Raw genomic sequence first — 26,848 nt, forward strand, 5'->3', positions numbered from 1 at the left:
TACATCACCACTTAAGCATACCTATACACACACACAAACACACACACACACACACACACATCACGCCTGTATTCCCAAGTGGGGTAGGCAGAGCACACGAAACGTTACTGCTACGGAGCCACTTTCAGCAATTTTAGGTTTAAAGTTTGACAAAAACGGTACAATAGTGACAGGTTGCTAGCCTGTCGCCTATGGTATACCTTAACCTATATCCTCAGTCGCCTCTTACGACATCCACGAAAGAAATGGAGAGGTGTAATTCTAATCCCACACCACACGGGTACACCACACACCATACAGCATACCTATATCACACAAAAATAGTTTGTACCATCAGCTAAATATGTGGTCTACCGCCCTAAAGTTGATAATCGTTTTCATGTCATAAAACAATAATACCAATACACGTGTCTGTCAACTTGAAAGTTCGACTTTAGCGACATATTCACTTGATAGGAACTTGTTTAAAAATTGATACACCACTTATTTGGCTGATAGTACACATATATTACTTTTACTATTTGGTGAAACGTTATGTATTTAGCAGAACTTGACAACGCATTGTTGTGAGTCAACTAATTTATAGGTTTACATACATATATACCTAGGTACCACAATTTGTCAAAACATGTAGGGCCAAATATTGCCTATGATCATGTCGCGGTTTCCGGTACTCATTTTTACGCATGCCACTTGGGAAAGTTTATTTAACTTGACCGTGAGAAGAATGCGTACAATATTTATAAGCTTTTATTAAACTTGCAATATTTATAAGTATATACAGAATAATAAATATTTATGCTCTCTTTAGGAGTCATTATATTATTAACAATCAGGAAATGATAATAGTATTGACTCAATCGTTAAAATGTACGAGACCTCCACCTACCTCCAGTGATATTGTCATATTTAATTTAGTCGCATGATTATAAACAGTGAGTCTCTATACCCATAAAAGAATAACGTGCGTGACGTGACTGACTGCCACAAGGCTCAACCTAAACCACTGGAGTTGCATACTCGTACTTGTGCAAACATATTCCTTGAGGGATAGTAGATTGATAAACAAGGGTTGTAAGTGATCAATTGCTCCCAAGATGTTTAGGCGCACGAGCGAGCAAAGCGAGCGAGGGTGCTTATAGTTCGCGGGTGTAATTGATAATTTACACTCGAGTTTAACACTTTACTTTTCATCACAAATGCGAGGACATAAGAAAAACCGTGATAAATGTATACGCAATTTGAAACAGAGCGGAAGAAAATTTATCGCACCAAACCGTCATTTGTTTTTTTTAAATGGCCTCGCGCTCTTTGGCTTTGGCACATTCAGCCAGCACTGGCCAGCAGCATTATGCCAGCATGGAGGTTTGGAGGTAAGTATTACGCACTACAATCTCCGTGTTTACCAGTTCATGAATACAAATGAGCACCATTCGATTTTTAAATTTACTTACATCGCATCCCTAAAGATATAAATCGAATTTACAACACGGATTTCAAGTTAAATACCACCTACTTTCAGAGTTTAAGTGATGAATAGGTTTTTTTGGATTCCCTTGTGACAGAAAAAACAACACTTATATTTTTGATTTAATGCCAATCTATACGTATCTGTACCTAGCTATGTATAAGTGACTTCAAATTTGGTGTTCAACTAGGGAAAAACTGTTTTCAGGATTTTTTAAAATTCCAATAGGTTTATTTATTTATTTAATAGACACACCAACAAAGTACAGAGCAATTACATTTACCACTTAAAATTAATAGTAACTCGCCTAGCCCGTACCTCAATGACAGGCATGCAACAACATTTACCATTAGAAATAAACGGACAGTAAACAACATCACATTAACAATACACAACTAAAAACAAAATTTATAAACAGATACAACTATTATTAATTTTACTAACTGATGACTTGATTGGTAGAAGCATTTTACGCCTCCAACTAGTAATAAGTTAAAAGACCTATCCAACGATACCCCAAGCTACAAGGTTTGATGAGAAAAAAAATAACCCCCACTTTACGTGTATGGGCGGCACTCTAAAAAAATTTTTTTTAATATTAATATTGTACCATTTTATTGGCATAGTTTACACATAGTATATTCGTGCAAAGTTACAGCTTTCTAGCATAGATAGTCCCTGAGCAAAGCCGCGGACGGACAGACGGACAGACAGACAGACAGACATGGCGAAACTATAAGGTTTCCGTTGTTGCCATTTTGGCTACGGAACCCTAAAAACTAAAAAAATATTTTTTAGGTACCTCACATAGACGTAACGTGGGGGTGATTTTTTTCTCGACTAACCTTATAGTGTGGGGAATCGTTGTTGTTCTTTTAAACCCACTAGGGGGTTGCCAAGACGATTTTTCGATTTAGTGATATGTTTGCGAAATATTCAACTTTAAAGTGAAAATTCTCATTCAAATCGAGCGTCCCCCCTCTTAAATCTAAACAGTTGGGTGGAAAATTTTGAATAAATTCAGGATGGTAGTAAGTATATCAAATTTACAAGGAAAATTATAACGGCTAAGATGGCTTGAGAATTAAGAGAGAGTAACCTATATTGAACTGGCGCTTAAATTGGACCGCTTCTGTATTTCCACCAAAAGAAGAACAAAGTTTTGGCCCAAAGGAAGAACAGACCAGCAACTTTTGCTAATTTGGGACCATTTCGTGACATACAATTTTTTTAATTTTTTAATATCTTTTTGTTATGCTACGCTTCTTTGTCACGAATAAATGATTTCTATTTCTATATATTTCAAATTACACAATTTATTTACACTGGCAACAAACACTGTTTGTAGCGCTGTCATCGCTTCAATTTTTGTTGCAAATGTAAATAAATTGTGTAATTTGGTGGAAATACAGAAATGGTTCAATTTAAGCGCCGGTTCAATATAGGTTACTCTCCCCTACTCGTAGTAGTAGTTTAAGAGTAAATAGCAGCCTGAGGTATAAAATATACCTACCTACTTAAACTTGGAAGATTCCGTACTCAATACGAAATCCTTCGAAAAATATTAGGTACTTGATTTTTTCGTAATGGCTACGGAACCCTATCTTGGGCGTGTCCAACACGTTCTTGGCCGATTTTTTAATGGTATGTCTGTCTTTAGTTGTGTCTTGGGCGTGGGGCTATACAAACGAACAAAATCGCAAAATGCGAGCAAAGTCTAGTTAATATATCCGTATGGTTAATAAACTTACCCTATCAAAAACCTAAACGGAATGGGACATTAATTCTTTGGTAGGTACTGCCGACTGTAAGCCATGTTAAAAAAATATGGCTTTACAGTTTGGCAGTCGTAGTACAGACACTCCTTGACTCACGGTACATAAGTAATGGACACTAATTTACCAGTTTTGAAGTTGCGTTATGAAACGGCCAAGTGAATGAGTTAATTTTTGTACGGATGTTACCAACAATAGGTACCCCTCATTTTTGGAAATTTCTATGAGAAAGAGTTAAATCTTGGAATTTCAATTGAACTGTCATATCTACTGGTTCACGTGAATGAAGCTGGTAAAAGTTAGTGTATTAAATGAGTGACACTCTTTTCCGTCCCAGTTTCTCTTTAGAAACTGACATGAGCTTCTATGGGCGTGTACACGAAAAACAGGATCGGCATATCCATGTCGGTATTATCCGGGCCGGGAAAATGTTACCCAATAAAAATGAGATAGGTACCTTCTTGTCGAGAAGCACGTGGTTTTCGAGCGCGTGCATGATGGCGAGCGAGAGGCGCGAGTCGAGCGCGCGCAGCGCCGCGTCCGCGTCGCCGCGCGCCAGCCGCTCCGCGCCCTCCACGAAGCCGGCCCACGGCGCCTCCAGCTCCGCTACCGCAGACCCCATGCAACTGCAACAATGCTCTCGTCAGCACGCGCCCGCCATGGCTTGAGGGTAGGTTCAAACATAACAGGGTAAACATTTAAAAAAATGGTCAAGTGCGAGTCGGACTCGTACATGAAGGGTTCCGTTAACAGTTCAGTAAGTCTTTCTTAAAATTCTTCTAATACAAGTTTTATTTGCTGACTGTACTTTATGCCCCTGGTTACCAAAGTACTCGTCAAGACGACATACGAGCCCAAACTCGATGCGGTCGTGTCGTTTATCACAGAGTTCCTATGGTCACCCGCTAGCTATAACATCAGATCAAATTCATGTAATAATAATATTGCATTGTCATCGGATTTATACATGCGTGTAAAATTTCAGCTCAATCGGTTGAAGATATCCACTTCAAATTTGAGTTGAAAGATTCCACCCGAGCAAACATAGTTACCTTACACTGCAAATAAATATAATGCTTGTAATAAGTTTATGTTAAAAATTTCATTTTGAATACAAGCTTTTTTTGCCGAATGTACTTTTTGTTGACTTTACTTGCAGTGTCATCTAAACTACATATCTCTACCTCAAGTCGGTACTATTAACTATTGAGGAGTTCCCTCCTGCAGAGACGATCCTGGCAAGACCACCAAGATGTCACTACCAGATTATTGTATTGTCATCAAATTTACATAAGTGTGCCAAATTTCAAGTCGATCGGACCACTGGAAGTGGGTTAAACGTAGCTTCCAAGATTTAACCCAAACAAACAATAAATAAATAAATAAATAAACAAATAGGGCAAGCTAAAGAAAAGCTTCTAAAAATATCGGTGAAATGTAAGCACTTGTGCAAGTATTTCGAATAAAAAACTATTTGAATTCTCATCCTCTTTGGTTCTGGCTGTTTGCTTCTGAAACCATTGCCCGTGCCGCGCCGCGCGCGGCTCAAAAAAAAGGCTGTCAGCGCGGTTCTTTCGCAGGAAATTCGGTGGACTTCGTATGTTGTGTAATTAAATAATAAGAAGCTGGACTAGTGTAAATATTTTTTATTAATTTTGCGCAAAACCGAATAAACCACACAATCAGACAGTCTTTATGGAATTTTTATAATGGAAGCTTTAATAAAACATCATTAAAATCGCAAACTTAAAGGAAAATATATTCAAACGACATAGATAGCCGTTGCTAGGCGACTCGGTCACCTTAGCAACGGATAATAACGCCTAGCAATCAAAAACGCTGATAAAAACACGTTTCTTGTATGACGACCCCTTTAATTTGTAACTTTATTTTATTTTTAGTATTTGTTGTTATAGCGGCCACAGTAATACATAATCTGTGAAAATTTCAAGTGTCTTACTTTTACGGCTTAAGGGATAGAGCCCTGTGACAGACGGAGGGACAGATAAACAGACAAACAGACAGACAGACAGACAGCGGAGTCTCAGTAATAGGGTCCCGTTGGCACCCTTTGGGTACGGAACCCTAAAAAGCAAACAACTTAGCAGAGGAACACTGATGCTTTGGGAGAGGAGGGGGACTGAGAAGCTTGAGTTACCTTACCACTTAAATCTACAGCGTAAGTAATAAGTTGTGTTTTGGACGATTTCCTTTCTTGTTCCTGAATATTTGTTTTTTTTTGCAGCCATTAAAACTTAGCGCAGTTTATAGGTGGCTAGTGGCTACTCCATTTTACCAACTAGCGGCGTGGGTTTTCAGTTCTAGTTTCCGTTATGAAGTTTTTAATTAGTTCTGGTTTTTTTTTAGTTAACTTATGAGACTGTTGCCAGAACGACTTTTCGGCTTTTTTTTAAATAAAAGCTTTATGAACTCGCTACACGAAGTTCTGAAACCTGACAAGAATTATACTTGCACAGCTTCGAGTACGGTGCGGTCCCGTAATTACCTGAACTATGAAAATAAATTTGTCTTTAAGCAACTCGTTCGCTATTAAGAACATAAGTATTTAAGGCTTGAAACATTAAATACTTACATTATTTTTTCAACTTAAACTACTACCAGAATAGAAATATTAAGAAGATATGAAATATCTAGCTAGGCATATCTACTCAGGTACTATAAATTTTTTGACTGTCATTACACGTGTATGATCTACAAATCTAATTATTAAATAATAAAACGACTACGAGGTTCCTGTTGATTTAAAATACTTGAATTTAAAAAGTATTGTTTTAAATACTATAACAAATCGAATTGAAAGGTTAAAAACATTTCCAATGTATACATTGTAGTTCCATATTTTTATTAATGTCAGTATTTCAGCAATTATTTATTTATACTTTTACATAGTATACCTTTATATAAATTAAATATACATTTTACAAAAAAATATACAAAATGCTGCCCTGTTGGACGAAGTCCAATCCAACCCCAAATAAACTTGAAAAAGACCGCGCCAAACCACATTGCTTTAAATTTTAACCTTTATTCCAATTCCAGTAAAACCCCAAATTTTTTTAAAAACTTCGAAAGACCATTTGCCAAGAAGATGCGCCGCAAGAAACCAGAAAGTCAATAAAAATATAATTACAATACTAAAAACGATATTATACAATTAAAGAAAAAAAAATACAAAAAATTAATAAAGAAATACAGGGATGTATGGGGTCCCTTATTAAAATACTAAAACTAACTATATCTACGTTCAGGAAGTGTAGAAGCTTCCACCGTCATAAATTTTAAATATAATAACAATAATTTAGTTCTGAATATACATTTCAGTCAAGTAACCTTAAGCTTTTGGATTTCGAAGGCAGTTACGTCTGCCGCCCCCAAAGTTAGCTCACACGCACCAGTCATGCTCTGAAAGCAGAGCGATACCGAGGGCATGATATTGCTCCGTCCATAAGCTCTATGATCGTCTTGGTAACTTCGACGTCGCGCCTGTGACTAATTTAAACTAAAAATATGTTTAAATCCATAGCTTAACAATATACAGCCTTAAACATAAACAGATGTATAAAGTCCCTGAGTTAATAAAAATATATACAAAGGGATGTAGTCCCTATGTTAACAATAAAATTAAAATTAACCTTTATTCAACTAATGTTTATAAGAAAGAAGTCCGTTTTGAATTTTTGTAAGTCATACCTATTTCACCCAGTATTCTAATTGACTTGAAATTTGATCCTTACCGAGTCGTGTACGTATGAATATAGGACAATTTACAGGCAACGAATAGTACAGTTACTTAATAAAGTAAGGTAATTATTTAATCTAGCTAGGCAGGTTTTCTTGAGTCATCGCCTTATTAAATCAATTTATATTACACTATGAAACGGTATTGGCAGAATTCGCTACGGCAGTAAGTTGTTCGCCTCTTGCCAAGTGCTGGATATTGTTTGAAGTGAATGCTTACCCTCTGGCGAGGTTGAGGCAGTAGTGCCGGCAAGGGCGCGCGGCGAGCCCTCGGCAGCGCGCGCAGCCGGCGGCGCGCAGCAGACGCGGCGCGCACGCGGCGGCGGCGCGCGCGCTCGCCCGCTCGCCGCCCGCCAGCGCGCCCGCGCCCGCGCCCAGCGCCAGCAGCAGCGCGCGCGCGCGCCGCCACCGACTTCGACAGCGTCGCGCCGACCTGCACACACAAACCTGCTTTCAAATACCATTCCCGCAAACCGTGATAATTTCCCAACTGATGTATCGTAAGGAAATACGTCGATGCGTAGATGATTTTATCCTCACCTGTTGTGGCACCTCTCCGAAAGGCTGCACGGCGTCGTAGGCGTCCTTCAAGCACACCTCGTAGTCGGCGGTGAATTGCTTCGTGTCAAGTCGCAATATGTTGTGATAAGCCAGGGGAAATATATCCCTAAAGAAGTTTCTGGTGGTGGCGGCGAGGTCGCGCGGCGGGTCGGCGAGCAGCGGCGCGGCCGCGGGCCCGGGCGCCGGCCGCAGCGCGGCGCGCACCTCCCCGTACAGCGCCGCCAGCGGGCCGTGCGCGCGCGCGCGCCGCCTGCGCGCGGTACACTTGCGCAAACAAAACCGCACTTTTGTTTTGCGACTGATGTGAAAGCGCCGTTAGGTGTTCTGTGCCAAACAAAAACATCACATTATTTAAAGAAGAGTCGAATTTATTCATACCTACTCGTACTAAGTAACTAAACTTTAAGTGTTCTGTGCGATTGCTTTAATTTTAAGTATTTTAACACCGAATCGTTTTTTATTCTGCTGATTTTTTCATATTAAATTAAAAGAAAAGCAAAGCTTCCAATTTCATCAAATAGTAGGTAAATATTCGAAACCACGCACGCATACCTAATACCGCTTCTTGACATTGCAGTGTGGGCTCGGTGCAGTACAGTACAGCACGTTCGGTAAAAAATGACGAAGTAATTCTTTACCATGCCCCTGTATTTAATTAAGTGCGCCCATTCCGAACTACGCGGGATACCCACAGGATACCCGCCCTGCGCCTACCAAGGAGGGCTCGTTGAAATACAGGTGCGCGGTAATGAATATTTTTATTACCGATCTAATACCGCGACACCACAGAATAAATCAAAAAGTACAAGTAGCGACGCCTTAAAAATTCTACATAGAAAACGAATGGAATGTCATTCTATTTCCATTTGAGTTAGTAATTTTCCTTGTGAATCAGTTAATAATTAATAACTTTGAAAATATTAACGCCACCGACGATTGCACAAGTTATAAGTACCAAGAACTTAAAAATACATAATTTAGTAAACTGGTACTTGATTAAAATTCCTTTCCTATTTTTTTTGTAAGTAAACGAATGTAGGTAGATTTAAATTCCGTGATAAGAATATATTTGAACCAGATTAAGAAACATTTGAACAGAATAGAGTAAATAGATAATGTAAGTAAAGTAATGAGCAAGCAAACATCCCCGGGAGTGTTGCGGCGGCGGCGGCGCCTGCGCGCGTGCGCTATCTCGCGGCCCGAGGGCTCAACGCCTTCCGACATTCCTGTGTCAACCAACAAATGTCACGAATATTGCACTACTGTTACAATTTCGGCTACTTTTTTAAATACTTAATTTTTTTTCTACTCGTACAACCACTATCAGTGATTTACTTAATCACGAACACTTAATGAATATAAGAACATACAGGGATGGAAACACGGAATCAAATAGACGATGAAAGTAAACCTGACGAGGCTGCTCTATTCCAGTGTTATAGTGTTAATATTAGGTACAGCTACATTTATTAAACAAAAATCTAAAATAATCCGAATCTGAGGTTTTCATTCAATGCCTGTTTTGCTAACATTCTGTGAACTGGAATGATTACTTCGGTTGGCTGCATAACTAAACTGAACAAAACGAGTTTTGTATAGCGAGGCGAAAGTTTCTACTAAGCTGAACTCCGCATACTTATTAGGTACGTACAAAGTTTTGTTATACAGGATTTTCCTATCTGGTGATTTTTCATATTATTCATTCTATTTATTTTTTAATTTATCAAACTTTTATGTTACTTGCCATGCACGTGTAAATTTATTTGTGACTTCGCCATACGCCACTGAGCACAGAATGTAGAGTTTAAGAATATGATATATGTAATACCCTAGAGGTAAATGTAGTGTATGTTATATAATTTGTTTATTTTAAATAAAATACTTTTGATTTTTCTTTTCAGACACAAGAGGGTGTAGGGCGAAAGGGGGGAACGGGTACGAGACCTCCAGACGCCCTTCTTCCTGCGCATAGCTCGTCGGCCCGTCGCTAATCTTCAAGGATCAGCGACTCGATACCTAAATATTGCTTCACCTTATGTCGCGCAGTACTTGTACTTATAGTGCTAGCGGTAGACCCCGAAATTCAGTAAAAAGCTGCACATGGTGTTTAAAAGCATGAAAATCAGAACGATTGATCTTTAAGCAATACGAATCAATTTGTCCCGTAGCACGAAAAAAAAACAAAAGGAGAGGAGTTATGACGTCATCTTATCTTGTACGGGAAAAAAAAATTGTTCTGAAACCTATCGTGTATGGTATCTAATGAAAGGTCTTAAAGCAGATTCTAAAAATATATCACATTATTATATTTCAATCACTTGTTTTTAATTATAATTAAAATCATTTTCAAAACATACTTACTTACCAAGTTTGGGCTCCTCCAGATATGATACGGTTAAATCATTATTTGTAAAATATACCTAAAATTATATGTAGGTACCTAATAGCCTCATATCCAACCCCAAGAAAGCAATTTAGAAAATATTTACATTAGACAGAGAGACAATACTTTTGGTTGTAACTTAAATTTAGAATAAATAATAAAGGATTGTAAAAATCTTGCTTGTTTTATTTCATTTTTTTAAATGCCATACGAATACAAAGTAGAAAAAAAATACTTCGTTTTGTTTAGCATTAGAAAAAGGGTAAACAATCTTGACGAGTCTTTTATTCAAATTCAAAATACAAATTCAAATCATTTATTCAGTAAATAGGCGGCAATGGGCACTTTTACACGTCATTTTTTAAACTACCAGCGCTTTCGGAAATACCATCATTGCCAAGAAGAATGCGCCGCAAGAAACTTGGTAGAAACACTTAAAGTCTAAAGTCTACAGTATACAATTAAAGAAAAAATACAAAATAATAATAATACAGGGATGTATGGGGTCGCTTAGTTAAAAAACTAAACACTAACTTTATCTACGTTCAGTGGAAGTGTAGAATGCTTCCACCGTCATAAATTAAAAAAATATTAATAATAATAATTCTGAAATATACATTTCAGGTCAAGTAACCATTACCCTTTTGGATTCTGAAGGCAAGCTCGCGTCTGCCGCCCCCAAAGTTAGCTCAAACGCACTCATGTCATGCTCTGAAAGCAGAGCGGTACCTACCGAGGACATGGTATTGCTTCCGTTCCCATAAGCTCTATGGGATCGTCTTGGGAACTTCGACGTCGCGAGCCTGTGACTAGAAATTAAACTAAAAATATACAACTTTAAAATCCATAAGCTTAACAATATACAGCCTTAAATATAGCAAGGGGATGTATAAAGTCCCTGATTTAATAAAAAAAAAACCTAATCTAAATAATTCAGAGATGTATATAGTTTCTAAATGTCAAAGTAAACTAATTAAATTAATTAAATTGTACAATCTTCAGAGGTGTATAAAGCCTCCAATGTCAAAAATTAATAATGATTATTAAAATAAAGAGATTGAGATGTATAAGGTCTCCAAATGTCAATCAAATAAATATTTTTAAATTAATTTCTGCAACTATTATAAAACTTAAAAAAACAGTAGGTAACTATTACTTATGATACCAAAAGCATGTAAATGATCATATGTCATTTCTAATTGTTACATTTTTGCTGTGATTTATTATTCAAGTGTTTTTCAATAATAAAAAGAGACGTCAAGATCGCTTTCCTTCTTTCTAATGCTAAAAAAAAACAAGTATAGATAGAAACCAATTACATAAATATAGACGTACCACCAGCAAAACAAAACAACAGTAAGTAAATATGTATTTTAGTTTTAAGTAATAACAAAGAGTCGGTTACACGTGCCAACTTAATTAAATAGATACTTCACGGGAACATACTCGTAATGTACGACCACGTAGGCGAACCAGGCTACGGCTTTCCGTTCGTGAACGTTTTCTCGAAATACCGCCTCGATTGTCATGTCACGTTATCCCAACCAATGAGCCTCCTTAACAACCCTAATCATACCCACAAAGCTTTTGACGAAACATGACTATTGTTTGCGATTCCATTAATTTTATATACGAAGCATTATATGAATACGATTTGAAAGTACTTATACCATGACAAGGGACAAGGTAAATTATTTTTCACCTCAGCACCTCAAACAGGCAGGTTTTGCTATGAGAAATCAGTGAGCAAAATCGCATTTTGCTCACTCCGTGAGACAAAGTAACTTTTTAATTATTTTTTTTTAATGCTGAGTACAGTGTAGGGTCTACTCACTGAATTCCAAATACTTGAAATTTACTTTGATCTGTCACTTTCAATTCAACACGAAAAAAGCAAGAGATAGGATTAAATTTGTCGATTACAAACTTAAATTAAATTTTTGGTATTAAAAATATATCGAAATATTTCCAAAATGTAAATTTTCCCGATCTTTTAATAAAGTATGCAACCTCGTTGCACGAAAGCCGCTTCTCTTGTTTTTTTTTTATAAAAGAATTCCGTATACTGCCTCTACAGTATAATTATTATTTGTTAAATTTAATGATTTTTAACAAATCTATTTATGTTTATGTAATAGAAATCTTAATAAAAATCATATTTAAAGGTTTAATTGTTCAACCTTTCAATTACCCGAGATGAGGCTTTTTGCAGTATTAAAAAATAAGTGTGACATTAGTACAGTAAGTTAAGATTGCATGTTATGAGTATGCGATTTGTATTGTAGCTACTGGACTCTTTTTATGGTTTTAAATGTAATTATTATATTTGATAATAATCGGATTCTATTTTAAAAAAATGTGTTTGTTTTGTAAACAGGTTTTATTCTTATGTTACATTTAAATTATGTTCTCGCTGCTGAGATGAAAAATTGTATGTGTCACACGAGACCAAAGTTTTTTTGCATCTCGTGTATTTCAATCCCTTGCTGATCTCAGGATTCTAACCTAGAATCACTCGCTAACGCTCGTGATTCAATTATAGAATCCTTCGCTTACTGGGGATTGAAAATCAACACTCACAACAACAAACAACTTTGCTCTCTTGTTGCACAAATAGCTATTTCACCTCAGCACCTCAAACAGGCAGGTTTTGCTATGAGAAATCAGTGAGCAAAATCGCACATTTTGCTCACTCCGTGAGACAAGTAACTTTTTTAATTATTTTTTTTTAAATGCTGAGTACAGTGTTGGGTCTACTCACTGAATTCCAAATATTCAAATATTTACTTTGATCTGTCATTTCACTTCAACTCGAAAAAAGCAAGAGATAGGATCAAATTTGTCGATTACAAACTTAAATTAATGTTTGGTATTAAAATATATCGAAATATTTCCAAAATGTAAATTTTCCCGATCTTTTAATAAAATATGCAACCTCGTTGCACGAAAGCCGCTTCTCTTGTTTTTTTTATAAAAGAATTCCGTATACTGCCTCTACAGTATAATTATTATTTGTTAAATTGAATGATTTTTTAACAAATCTATTTATGTTTATGTAATAGAAATCTTAATAAAAATCATATTTAAAGGTTAATTGTTCAACCTTTCAATTACCCGAGATGAGGCTTTTTGCAGTATTAAAAATAAGTGTGACATTAGTACAAGAAGTTAAGATTGCATGTTATGAGTATGCGATTGTATTGTAGCTACTGGACTCTTTTTATGGTTTTAAATGTAATTATTATATTTGATAATAATCGGATTCTATTTTAAAAATGTGTTTGTTTTGTAAACAGGTTTTATTCTTATGTTACATTTAAATTATGTTCTCGCTGCTGAGATGAAAAATTGTATGTGTCACACGAGACCAAAGTTTTTTGCATCTCGTGTATTCAATCCCTGCTGATCTCAGGATTCTAACCTAGAATCACTCGCTAACGCTCGTGATTCAATTATAGAATCCTTCGCTTACTCGGGATTCAAAATCAACACTCGCAACAAAAAACAACTTTGCTCTCTTGTTGCACAAATAACTATTAGTGGCGTAATGAGGGTCGGCCCAGGTTCGCGGGGCTTCGGCCTATGCGAACACGACACTCACTTTCGTCCCCCTCTGATCTAACCGGGGGTTGCAAGTGGTCTTCATTGTTCTATGTACTATGGAATGCTTGGAGCAGAGGTCGTCGCCCCTGTCGGGAGTACATATGTTGCATTCACCACACTAGTAACAAAATGCACCGCAATATTACCTACCATGAAAAAAACTTTCTAAAAACCTCCTTTATCAACTCATCCAGAATTCATTTTCAAGGAGCAAATAAAGCAAGTTAATAAAACAAGGTTTTCTACAATTTACCATTCTGCAAATCAACACTAATTGTAGCCCGTAAGAATGCTTAAAAGTGGCTCACGTTGCTCAAGACCTAAATCCATTATCACACTGTAACTGTGCCGTCTGTCGTTCCCCTGCTCGCGCCGTCCGCTAGCAGCCCGTGTGATACAGCTCGTTATCGTCTCTTATTCTACAATTACTGGCCAGAATAGGTTGGTAATTACTGCATGCACGCATGCAACGGCCCGCTGCGACTGGATAACGTGGTTAGTTAGTGGCAAAGTATTTTTTGCAGCAAACATATTAATATAATTTCGAAAGACTGTTGTGACCTTTTCAGGCTATAACTGATGAGCTGATTTGAGTAAAAATTGTTATGAAGATAGTTTGACACACTGAGATGGTACAATAGATTTTATCTCGGAAAATTGGATAGCTCCTGCGAACAGTGTCTCTGTTTCAGCTTGGGAAAAGTATTAGAACTCTGATAGTGTAACATAAAAAAATCGTGACCGGTTTCAAAATTCCTAGTAACGGTACCAACTGTTGTACGTACTTTTTAGTTCGTAAATACCTACCAACTTAATTGATGCTAGTAGCGAAGGTTAAATCGTTGCAATTAAATATCATTATAATTGCATGCTCTAGCACCAATGCGTATTTATAACAGGTTATTTATTTCAGTCTTTGGATTTTATGAGACTTAAGTGCAAATTTCGCAATAATGTTGAATTGATTATTTTTGTTCAACTACTTCAATGAGTCATGCATGGAATGGCATGAATTAGTTCTAATAAACAAATAAATGTTTGTTAGAACTAATTCAATTACTTAGGACGCTGTGTAGTCCATGGGCAAGCCTACCAATCCTAAATCCTAGGTACCAATGTTATAAATGTGCGAAAGTTTGTAAGTTAAGTGCGCGCGTGCGTTCGCGTGTGTTTGTTATTTTTACTAAAACTATGGCCTGATTTGGATGAATTTTAGTACGTAGAGCTTGACGTCTAGAATAAAATATACATTCTTTTTATCCCGATATGCCCACAGCACGCGGTTTTCCTTTTATAAATACATGATTTTTTCGACTTTTTAAATCTCATGGTTTAGCCCCCTGTTCAACCTATCCTTACCACTATATCCCCGCTGATAGAGATACGTAGAATATTTTTCCATTCTTTCCTACCGGTAGGGATAGATGGAAATAATATGTCGACTTATCCCTCCCAGCCCCCACCGGTATCGCGGTAGGGACATGCGATTTTTTTTCCAACCACCCATATTAGGTGACCGTGTGGTAGGGACTTGTGGAATATTTTCCAATCATCCATACTAAGTGCCCGCCTGGTAGGGACTTGTGGAATATTTTCCAAATATCCATACTAAGTGCCCGCCTGGTAGGGATTTGTGGATTTTTTTCCAACCATCCATACTAGCTGACCATGTGGCAGGGACTTGTAGATTTTTTTACAACCATCCATACTAGCTGGCTGCCAGGTAGGGACTTGTGGATATTTTCCAACCATCCAAACCGACTTCCAGGCGATTCTCAGAACGTTTTTTAATAAAATAACAGAAACAAAACGGTCAGCTAGTATAGATGGTAGGAAAAAATCCACAAGTCCCTACCCCACGGTCAGTTAGTATAGATGGTTGGAAAAAAAATCACAAGTCCCTACCAGGCGGGCACTTAGTATGGATGGTTGGAAAAAAATCCATAAGTCCCTACCAAATGGTCAGCTAGTATGGATGGTTGGAAAAAAGTCCACTGAGTCCCTACCACACGGTCAGCTAGTATGGATTGGTGGAAAAAAATCCACATGTCCCTACCGCCGTGGATTTTAGTACGAGAGAAATACATGAAATAATATCTCTACCGGTGGAGAAGAAAGGAAAAATATTCCACATATCTCTATCAGGGGGGATACAGCGGTAGGAATAGGTGAAACAGGGGGGTTTAGTTTGTGTAGACAAGAAAAAAAACATCCCCATCTTTATCTAATTTACGCTAATAACCTAACAAAAAGTTGGAAAACCCTCGACTTTGTCACTTCAAAGTTCAATATCTCAAAAACGGTTTAACCGATTTTATTGAAACCTATCTAAGAACCATCGCTAAAAACCGGATTTCACATAAAAAAACCGCATTCAAATCGGTCCACCCGTTTAAGAGCTACGGTGCCACAGACACACAGACAGACCCACACACACACACACATACACACACACACAGACACACATAGCGGTCAAACTTATAACACCCCTCTTTTTGCGTCGGGGGTTAAAAATATTTTTCCCTAAATTTAATTTTACTGCTTTGTCGAGGTAGTTAAGGTAGTTAGTCGGCCTAGCGCAAACTACGCAAAGGCGCAGACATAGTGAACCTAGTATACCTACCTAGGAGTTTCTTTTAGAACCACGGAACCCAAAAAGGCTTAAATTAAATAAGTACCTAGTGTAATAAATTATGTTCATTTTGATGTATTGCGTGTATGGATCTCGTGGTCGAAAACAAGGATAAATCATGATTCGGGACTTTGAGGCCTGTGTCGCATCATTCGTTATTTGTTTATATTATGTATTATCATATTTCTGTAAGTATGTGCTTAAATTTTAGTTAGTAGCTTTAGTATATAACATTTTAGTAGGCATAAAGCCTATAAAGCCCATTGTAATTAAATAATTTAAGACCGTTCCAGACGGACTGCATTTCAACTCCAACGTTACTGCTAACTGCCCACCGTCCACTGGCCAATACATACATTTTCCATAGCTAACTAGTCGGTCAAACTAAACGCAAACTGCTCGCTAGCAGAGATTGAAGTGTGAATTCAGTCCGTCTGTGACTGTGAGTCGTAGAAAAGACATGAAAAAGGAACTGAAATTTTGTCATATAAAATACTCGTAGTTGCTTTAAGAGTTTTACCACAGAATAAGTAATAGTACAAGTAGTTTTACCGAGTTTTACGCCAAAAATGTACACCTAAATATTAGAATGTGGCGCTCTCATAAAATGTATACTTCTACGTCGCATTACATGCCCGTTCTTATAGCATTTATATCCTAAATCAAATCAAAAATAGCAGGCAATTTAATTATCCCCACGCACAAATCGCACAGCCATAAATTAAAAATAAATTAATCAACAACAGTAATAAAAATCCTTCACATTCGCGCTTAATCAAGTAGGTAAACTCGCTTATAAGCAAAGAATAGGCAGTAAATGGACGTACAGTCATCTGCATTAATATCTGCCACAGCGGAGCGTGCAAAAATATCCGACATATCTTAGAGATAGAGTCGTATCAGATACATATTTAGGCACGCGTTGTTGAGTCAGATATGTGTAAGTGACCGTACTATCGACCAAAAACCGTGATCCATTGTTGAGACTTAACACAGAAAATCATAGCGACATCGTACCTATTGTTTGATGCGAGAATGTGCTACGATGGATCACAAATCAAATGCTTAAATAGCACTTAGCAGGATTCAGCACATCAGCATTAATAGCACGCGGCCAGTAGGCGCGTGTTACTAGTGTGGAGTAGGGTAGGGAAGTGAGGCAGTGAGGTAGCACCTTGCAAGGTGTTGTGGGTGGAGAGCAGCAGCGCGGCAACGGGGCGCGTGGCGGCGGCGGCGCGCGCGGCGGCGGCGCGCTGCAGCGCCGCGGCCAGCCGCGCCTCGCGGCCCCGCCCGCAGCACGAGCCTCCGCACACCTCGCCTGCAACAATAAAACAACACAGTCAATACCTTCGCTTTCATTTACAGATCTATCTGACACTGTTCATATTTTTTTGAAGAACGGTCTTAGCCATGACGCCGAGGTAGATATACGTATCTACAGACCTAATAACTTAAAAGAGCGCGGTATAAGTATATACGTACTTTCGCGGCATCTAGTGATTTGTTTACGGAAGCAAATGCCTCGGTTAGGGCCATAGTCATACTAACTAAGCCCAGGAAACAGTGTCTAATGTGTCTAAAATGACTAAAGACATAGACGTCTAATCTCAAAGTATAAAATCGAGGGTGTCTGAATGATGCGCGGGGCAGGGTGCACCTGGCATGGCAAGCGTAAGCGCTGGTTGGCGTACGCGACTGCCATATGCACTGAAATTAACGGTCAGCGGAGGTCCATATCAATAAACCTTTGGAAGCGGAGGACCAAGACAAACAAATTGTAGTTCGTCACTTAATCAAAGACTAGGCTAGACTATAAAAAATACTTATATGAAGGTAGGACACTTTATTTAATTTGACACATTCATTATGGCATCAATTTTACTACCTACCGTGATAACGAAATATTTATTTCTGTTTGAAGGGTAGTTACCTATGAATTAGTCTTAGGATATTATTTTTATATTAAAGAGGTTAATAATAAATAAATAATACCTAATTAGATTCTTCTATGGTTTCTTTTAGAAGGTCAGGCAGGTATGTCAATCCAGCTTAATAAAGCGTTACAGAATCTTCCTAGTCTTAAACAGTTAGAGTAATATTACGTATGAAATTATAAAAGTACTCTTTGTCTTTATGTCAAGTCCTAGAACTACTTACTGATACACTGATTAGAAGCTTTAAATAAAAAAAACCGGCCAAGAGCGTGTCGGACACACCCAAAATAGGGTTCCGTAGCCATTACGAAAAAATTAAGTAATATTTTTCTAAGGATTTCGTATTTTATACGGAATCTTCCAAGTTTAGGTATATTTTATACCTTAGGCTGCTATTTACTCATAAACTACTAATAATTCTTAAGCAAACTTAGCCGTTATAGTTTTCCTTGAAAGTTTAATATACTCACTACAATCCTGAATTTTTTCATATTTTTCTTCCCACCGGTTTAGATTTTAGAGGGGGGGACGCTCGATTTTAATGAAAATTTGCACTTTAAAGTTGAATATTTCGCAAAAAAATCACTGAACCGAAAAATCGTCTTAGCAAACCCCTAATGGTTTTAAAAGAACTATCCAACAATACCCCACAATACAGGGTTGGATGAGAAAAAAAATCACCCCCACTTTACGTCTATGGGAGGAACCCTAAAAAATTTTTATTAAAAATTTTAATTGTACTATTTTGTCGGCATGGTTTAATTATATATCCGTGCAAAATTACAGCTTTCTAGCATTGATAGTCCCTGAGCAAAGCCGCGGACGGACAGACACAGACAGACAGACAGACAGACATGGCGAAACTATAAGGGTTCCGTTTTTGCCATTTTGGCTCCGGAACCCTAAAAAGGACAAATGCTGGTAGAGCTTAGTGTTCAATGTAATTTTAAATTATAGCAACGCTTTAATTTTTTGTTTGCTTATCGTCAAGACTGATACTGAACTGTCAGGGCCAGTGCACATTTGACGAAGCACGCCAGAGCGAATTTAAACACAGTCAATACATTTTCGCCTTTGCGTACGTTGAAACAGAGCCGCCAATTCAATGAGCTATGTTTCGTATTGAGACGCTCGGATGGTCTCGAGGACTAGTAGGTATGTAGTTGTGTAAATTAATCCATAATATGTTGATAGTGAATAAATAATGCACGGTGGCAGCGCCTCGTCAAACGTGCGCTGCCATTACCTACGTATGGAGAATGCTCGTCCTCAACTGTAGAGTCGGTGAAATTTAGGGAGCAAACGTCGCAGAACTAGGTGAACAGAGTTTTTTTTTCACTCAATCAAGATGTCGGTCTTACAGCACAGCAGAACCAGAACTTATAGGTGGTTTGCGATTTATCTTGTGGCAGCCGTTGTGTCGCGAGAGCTGTGGCACGACGCAGCTCGCAGGCGAAAGGCCGCGCGAGTGCTCGCGACACTTCCGCTGTCCCGCGTCTGATGTCCATTTTGGACGGCTTCCAAGATTGAAAGTTGTGATTATGCGAGAAAGCTTATTGGTAACGAAATAGATGGGTGAGAAGGCCTGCTAGTGTTAGTACTCGTACTCGTAAGTTACTATTGAGCATGGGCAGTAAGCTGCCGCAGTTTCATTGCAGTTGGCACAACTGCACGTTGGCTGTGAATGAAATGTAGGGCAGTTGGTTGTTTTTTTAATGATTTGTGCCACGCTGTAGTTATATGAAACAGCTGGGTGAATTTTTAGAGCAACTTTTTTGGCCGTCCCAAGTCAATTAAAAATAAACTACTTAATAAAATAATACCACACATTTTTATATACGTTGTATACAATACAATAGAGGAGGTTTAACATGATAAACATTGTTGACTTCAATTTTCAATTTTCAATTAAAAATATCACACACTTTGAAACACTAACTGCATTAAGTATGTGAGGCCTGTCCCACACGCGGTTTTGTTGAATCAATTGAGCATAACTTTGTGTCCAGGAGTCATTTTCCTAAAAAATATACATCAAAATGAAGCTAATCAAATAACGCATTATATTATAATCTTTTCATAATAAAAACATTTAATATAAAAATAGGTTGATAATTTTGTGATTGTCCCACGTCTAGCTACCAATATCACTTCGCGCAAATACTTGCTGTTATCTTAATGGTGAAGGATCATATCGCTATGTTCGCATTTTTATGGAAAAGTAAATTACTTAGTTGTGCTTTAGTTAGTTATCACGCAGAGTGACCTTTAACTACCGAATTTCGTGTGCCTTTCAGGAAAAGTCTTTCGCGCGATGTCTTTTGGTCATCTTAAAAGTAATTTCCGTGGCTTCCCGTTGTGCGATATACAATGATTTTAATTAAATGTTTCTTTTTTTTGTTTATTAGTTGACTTAGTTCTTATTTCACAGAATAGAGGTAATAGTAGGTACTCTTGTATATAAGTTTAGCAGTAATCGCAAAAATACTTCGTTCTCGTAATCTTCGGTGCCGTAATTCCGGTGGCATTTTTGTCCACCGAAATTACAGATATGGCAGCGGAATTACTAATTAGGCTCATTATGATTGAATCTAACGGTCGTTTAATGTTAAACTCACTACAGATAGATTATGCTCATTACTAGTTCAAAAGCATGCTATTAATGAGCAATTACTATCGTGATACTAGCGTGTATGTTTATGACGTGCTTAATTAGCCATGGTTTTTAGTGGCATGCTGGCTATATATATGGATCACCCTGCTATCTTTGAGTGTACTACCTGAGGCGGGGATGGAAGGACGAATGATAATATCAAGTATGAACGCGTCTGCTCAGTGAGCAGTGGACTGCAGAATATCTATTGTACAAAATAAGTAAACAAACAAAATTGACAAACATTACATAACATAAAGACTTATGAGAAAACATTAAAGACAAAAAAATCAAAACTAATCAATGGCCTGGGCAGGCATGTGCACTGCTGGTCTTGGATCAGTCCATCCGATGGATCGGAATTTATGATGTGTGCTTTGAATGCACATACCTGTGGCTCATATAACAGACATTATGATTAATGAACATGCTAGTATATGTCTGTCGTTTACAGTAGGTGCAAGTGCGACTTCGCAGTTCACAAATTATGAATTTTGAAAGGTCAAGCGAATCGATTTCGCATTCGATTTATTTTGATCGAACCTACATAACTTTAATTCATTGCTTTATTAATATATCTATAGACAAATATGTACATGTATATAAAATAAATTAGAGTTACGTACATAAATCATAGTAATAGTTCGTAATTTCAAACTAATTTCCTATGTAATTAATAAAGACGTAATTTCGCTGTCACTATCGTAATTTCGGTGGGGACTTTTTTTTCAATATCGCATAGCTACTTAGTTAGGTAGGTATTGAATTTAAATATGTGCCATTTGTATCATTGAAATCCTAATCCGAAGGAGTATCTCAACGAGTGATTATTTTCACCAAAAGTAAAAAAAAAATGACCACCGAAATTACGTAAAAATATATTTAAAATAGGGGCCTTTTTTAGATTTATATTAGTTTTTAATTATTATTATTAAGTTTTTATTTTTTAAATCATTTAGTAAAAATAAATAAATATAGGTTTAAAAATTCACCCAGCTAACGTTTTTATCAAGATGTATTAGTTAAAAGCTTGGTTCTACACGTTGCATTCATTCGTCAGTATAGATAATAAGACTTCATCAGGGTTAATGCTAGGTAATGATAGGTATGTTTCATTAAATATTACTTCTGCTCAAAAACAACATTTAATCGAGTATACTTTTTAATAAAATATAATTATTTTCAGACATAAAGTAGTAAAACCTTAAAAAACCGTGAGATAAAGTATTGGATTGGTAAATTTTGGCACAGAACACAGCGAGCAGCGTTGACCGCGCCGGCACGTCCCGGGTTCAAGGCTGCGGCGGCGGTGTGACAAACCAATCACACGGACTACAAATATCTCGCGCGAACTGGTTGCGCGAGCGCCGCGTGCACAATGACCTGCCCTGCCGCCGCGAGAGCTGCCTACCTGCTGCTTACTTATACCGACACCGCTGCAACTTTATATCTACCGTATGATGTACCTAACACCAGCAGTCTAACTAACCACCAGTCATCGACACTACGATACCACGTTCGATGGGATGTAATTGTCTAGTGGCCCGATGACTCATGACTCAGACCAACCAATAATTATCATCGTTATCGTATTTGGAAAATTATGGTTCGTTACGGGGTCGTGCTACGAATGACTGTGATTATTTAGAAGATTTGAAGCAGATCGAGGAAGGCGGCTGCGGTCGTGCGGAGCCGGCCCGGCTGCTGGTGCGAGCGTAATTACTGTGCAGTAGGTATCGAGCGCAGCCGCAGCTGGCACCAAGGCCGCGGCCTCAGACCGGCCGGTGCCGCGCCGCCGACCTGCCTCGCTCCACCACAACACAACACGTGCTCCTCTTTTTCTTTCCTACGTTTGTTCCCAACTCAGGACATTCTATTAAGTTCATTCAATTTGTCATCAGCTCTAATTATTATACTTAGGATGATATTTAACGAGAAATTATTGTATATCTTTACATCGTAGAAAGAACAACACAGAAACGTCAACAATGATTGAAATTGCAGTCAGCGCGGAAGCAGTCAGCGCGGAACCCTTGTACCGTACCCAATGGCAGCGGCGCGCCCACGGTGTGCCGGGCGGCGCGTGGGCTCTCGACTCGACGCGACGACCTTATGCATTTACTCATCGTTGTCTTTAAACCGCCATGAAATTAAAATAGAACATCGACAGCATCCGCTATTTATTATGTTTACGATTTTTAAATTATGTCGTGGTAAACCTGATGTTATCTGCATTTTTGTGATGGATACGATAAACACCCACTGCCCTTGCCCAGTTGTTGCCACAGATTAAGTTTATAGCGCGTTTGCACCCCATCCAATTAATTATTAATTGTAAACATAAGTAGTAAGATTATCACATAATGTAAGGAAAATGAACTATTCCATACCTTGACAAGCTCGTGTGTGCACTCAGAGAACCTTGTCGCAGCTAACATTAGCCATGCTTATAAAACAATCTTGATCAGATCAGGCAGCAGGGGCTCCCTGCGACAGGGCTCTACCAAGGGATCACACGCGAACTTGTCAAGGTATAGTCGAGTAAATATGAACTTTCGTTTATCTTTAACTGCTAGCGCTAGGAGCGGAGGTGTAAGGTAAAAACATCATTTTTTTTTTATTAGAAGTGTGATAAGGACAGTGAAATAAGGATAACTGGTCATGGTCACCTGTGACGTTTCTTCCCCAGATATCAGTTTCATGAACAGAGACCAGGTGTGCAAGGCAAGCATTCAGGAGCAACTACATAATGCAGATATAAATAACACCGGCTTCGCTATCTCAGATTTTTAAAACAGACGTATGTACCTACGTAATACCAAATTTCGTGTTTTGTTTCGTTGGTTTCTTTGTTAGCGAAACAATATATTTTCAAACATTTGGTGAATAAAATGGTGGTTAATGCAGTAAGTAAATGGTGTCGACGTTCTCTCGTTAGATGTTGTCTACCTATGTAGGTACCATCAGCCAAATATGTGGTGTACCACCCTAAAGTTGAAAATCGTTTGCACGTCATAACATAAAACAATAATGCCAATAGACGTGTCTGTCAACTTGATAGTTCGACTTAAGCGACATATTCATTTGATAGGAACTTGTTTAAAAATTGATAGACCACTTATTGGGCTGATGGTACTTGTGAAGGCGGTGCCTACGCCACGTGCGTATCTTGGTTTAGCTGTCGGTACTTCAGCAGAACGGCGTAACGTAAATAACACGGAGATAAATCAGTCATCGGTAAACTGAATTACTGGCACGGACAGTGTGCTTTGGCCAAGAAAATGGGTTTTATATTTGTTAGACATTATTGTAAGGTTAATATAAGGTAGGTACGCCTACATCTACATTTACTTCGGGTGTCGTTTATACAATACATATCTACACGGAAAGTTTTAAGTCACAATATATGTATAGTAAGTACCTAAATCTGTATATAATTTGTAATAAGTGTGCGTCTTTTATTGGTCGTTGCTGTCAAACTATGGGAATATACAATTTATATCACAATGGCATATACAATACGAGTAAATATCATTTAATAAATTATTGTACTTTATTATACAATGGAGCCTAGCTTGCATACTCATATCATACCTATTATATACAGTCAAGGAAACTAATTCACGTACCAGGACTACCAGGATGGAACTTTTTCTTATTCAATTTCGCTATGATTTCTTTGGCAGATGTATGGCATATCAACATAACATTAGGAGCACAAAGGTTCCACCCTGGTACCTACGTAATTCAGCTCCTTCGACTGTACATGACAGTTACTTGTACTGTACATGTACATACCCTATCCACATTTCCCATTTACATGTACCTACTCGTATGTGGTTGCCTGGTTTTAACTTCCAGTTTCCATTTCATTATTAGAACAAGGTTTAAAAGTTATTGACGCTCATTAACAATTTGATAGGTACATGTATTTTTTCATTTACTATTACTCCTAATTTTAAATTTAATTATAATTTTCTAGGTAAGAAAAAAGTAAATATGAAGAATATTAATTAAATCAATTTCATTCTCATATTTTATTATCTTTTGCCCGCAATTTCGTTCACATACATATGTAGTAAAATTTACTTTTTATATTTACTTTATTAAAGTATCTCCATCCATCCATCCCAGCCTATATACGTCCCACTGATGGGCACAGGCCTCCTCTCAGAACAAGAGGGCTTGGTCCATAGTTCTCACGCGAGCCCTGTGCGGATTGGGAACTTCACACGCACCATTGAATTGCTTCTCAGGTTTTTGCAGGTTTTCTCGCGATGTTTTCATTCACCGCAAAGCTCGTGGTAAATTTCAAATGTAATTCCGCACCTTAATTATTAAAGTATCTACATACTTGTACTTATTTACTAAATATGCTCTAAATTGCTGACAATTATAATATTGTTAGAAATGTTAACAGTCTGAACTTTAGTTTGTTAATTAAATTAATGTCATGGTTAAGTTACAGAAATACGTTACTTTAACCTGACTTAAAAAGCCTTTCTGCCGGTAACACACTGTCGATCAACGTAATAGGCATGTTATTTCCATTAACTTCCGTTGAATAAGCAGGGTAGCAAGGTAACTTTCCTAGATAGCAAAGTTAGCTGAAGTTTACCTGACGAGAATAATAACATTATACTCGTAAGCACACACACGGTCAGTGTACCTCACACATGTGTAAGACGATTGAATGCAGTTGACCCGGTTAGAAGTAGTACTTCAGACACCTGACACGAATGCATCCACTAATGTGGGCGACTGTGGCGATACGGAACCTCACCACCGAGACCTTTGCAGTTGGATAAAATGATCGATTCTTTCCGTCATTTATTTTCAAGATCTTTTTTATCTTACCAAATAATGTGTTTGCCGAAATACAAAAGTTTTTTCTCAAATATCCAAAGGAGCACGAAATCAGGATCTGATGATTGGATCCTAAGGAAATCGCGGGAACTCTACTCTTTAAATATTGTAGGGACACAGACCTATGATCATTTAGATCTATTTAGTAGTAACTCGTGCATTTGCTCTTGAAAATCATCATTTGGTAAAGTGGAACTGATGATGAAGACCACATTTGACCAACGGAGCTAATACTCAATAACAAGTAGGTACTTCACGGGTTGAATTTCAATTAGTTTAACGCAGTTGCTAAGCAATTTATGCTCATCGTGATGCCTGTGGTGAAATGGAAAGGCTGGTGAAGCACCAGGACTCCTCAATAATGAACGTCTCTGCATCGGAAAAAGCAATCTTTCGTAAAAGGTGACGAGCAGTTGATATTAAACTATTGTATCTTAGATCATTTACACTAGAAAGCGTGAAAAAAAAATTATAACAAAAAATTTAACCGACTACAAAAAACCATAAAAATAATTTTCTACCAGTCTGAAGTCGGTGCCTCAGCACGAGCCACTGGGGTGGACATCTATAGTCATGTGTCTCACCTACGTACTATGTCTTAGGCTTCAATCACTCCTGCTGGCTCGTGCTGAGGCACCGACTTCAGACAGGTAGAAAATTATTTTCATGCATGGTTTCTTGTAGTCGGTCTAATTTTTTGTTGTATTTTTTTACAAGTTATGTTTTTGATGGTATACTGTTGACTCGGGCCAGACTTCTATACAAACTGACAATCGCCAATCGTTGTTTTCCCGCGTCCAGATCTAAGACTCGATCAGTCAATCGCCGCCTCACATGGCAACACCGTTTCGTAAACTTTGCATGTCAATGACCAATATTGATTATTCTACAGGTATATTATGTTTTCGCAGATTTGTTCAGTAAACAATACAATGTCTGTCTTTTCGTCGGTGTCGGCGTCGCGTCGTCGTCGTAGTCGGGGGTAGGTAAGGCGAGTACAGGCAGCGCCACACACACGGCACACAGCTACGACGGCAAGCCCATTGCGAAATTCATAAAATTGCAATGCGGCACTCCCTTAAGTACACCACTATTTGTTAGGGTTGTACTCGTAACAAAGGCGGATAAATTCATGATTTTTTAACATACTTAATAGGAAATCAAAAATATAAATAGGTATAGATAATCCGCAGAATGCCCGACCTGCAGTAGAA

The 26,848-nt window shown here is 37.9% G+C and overlaps 1 protein-coding gene across 1 annotated transcript in view; it reads right to left on the reverse strand.

Moving 5' to 3' along the window:
* Window positions 1-26,848, reverse strand: part of dally (division abnormally delayed protein) — a 78,891-nt gene that overhangs the window by 14,677 nt on the left and 37,366 nt on the right. The window contains 6 exon segments of the mRNA XM_074091172.1: window positions 3,701-3,869; window positions 7,223-7,401; window positions 7,403-7,435; window positions 7,543-7,791; window positions 7,793-7,887; window positions 17,356-17,499. Coding sequence (XP_073947273.1) covers window positions 3,701-3,869; window positions 7,223-7,401; window positions 7,403-7,435; window positions 7,543-7,791; window positions 7,793-7,887; window positions 17,356-17,499 — 869 coding nt within the window.

The sequence above is a fragment of the Choristoneura fumiferana genome, chromosome Z (assembly GCF_025370935.1).
Source record: "Choristoneura fumiferana chromosome Z, NRCan_CFum_1, whole genome shotgun sequence".
NCBI classification, from domain to species: Eukaryota; Metazoa; Arthropoda; class Insecta; order Lepidoptera; family Tortricidae; genus Choristoneura; species Choristoneura fumiferana.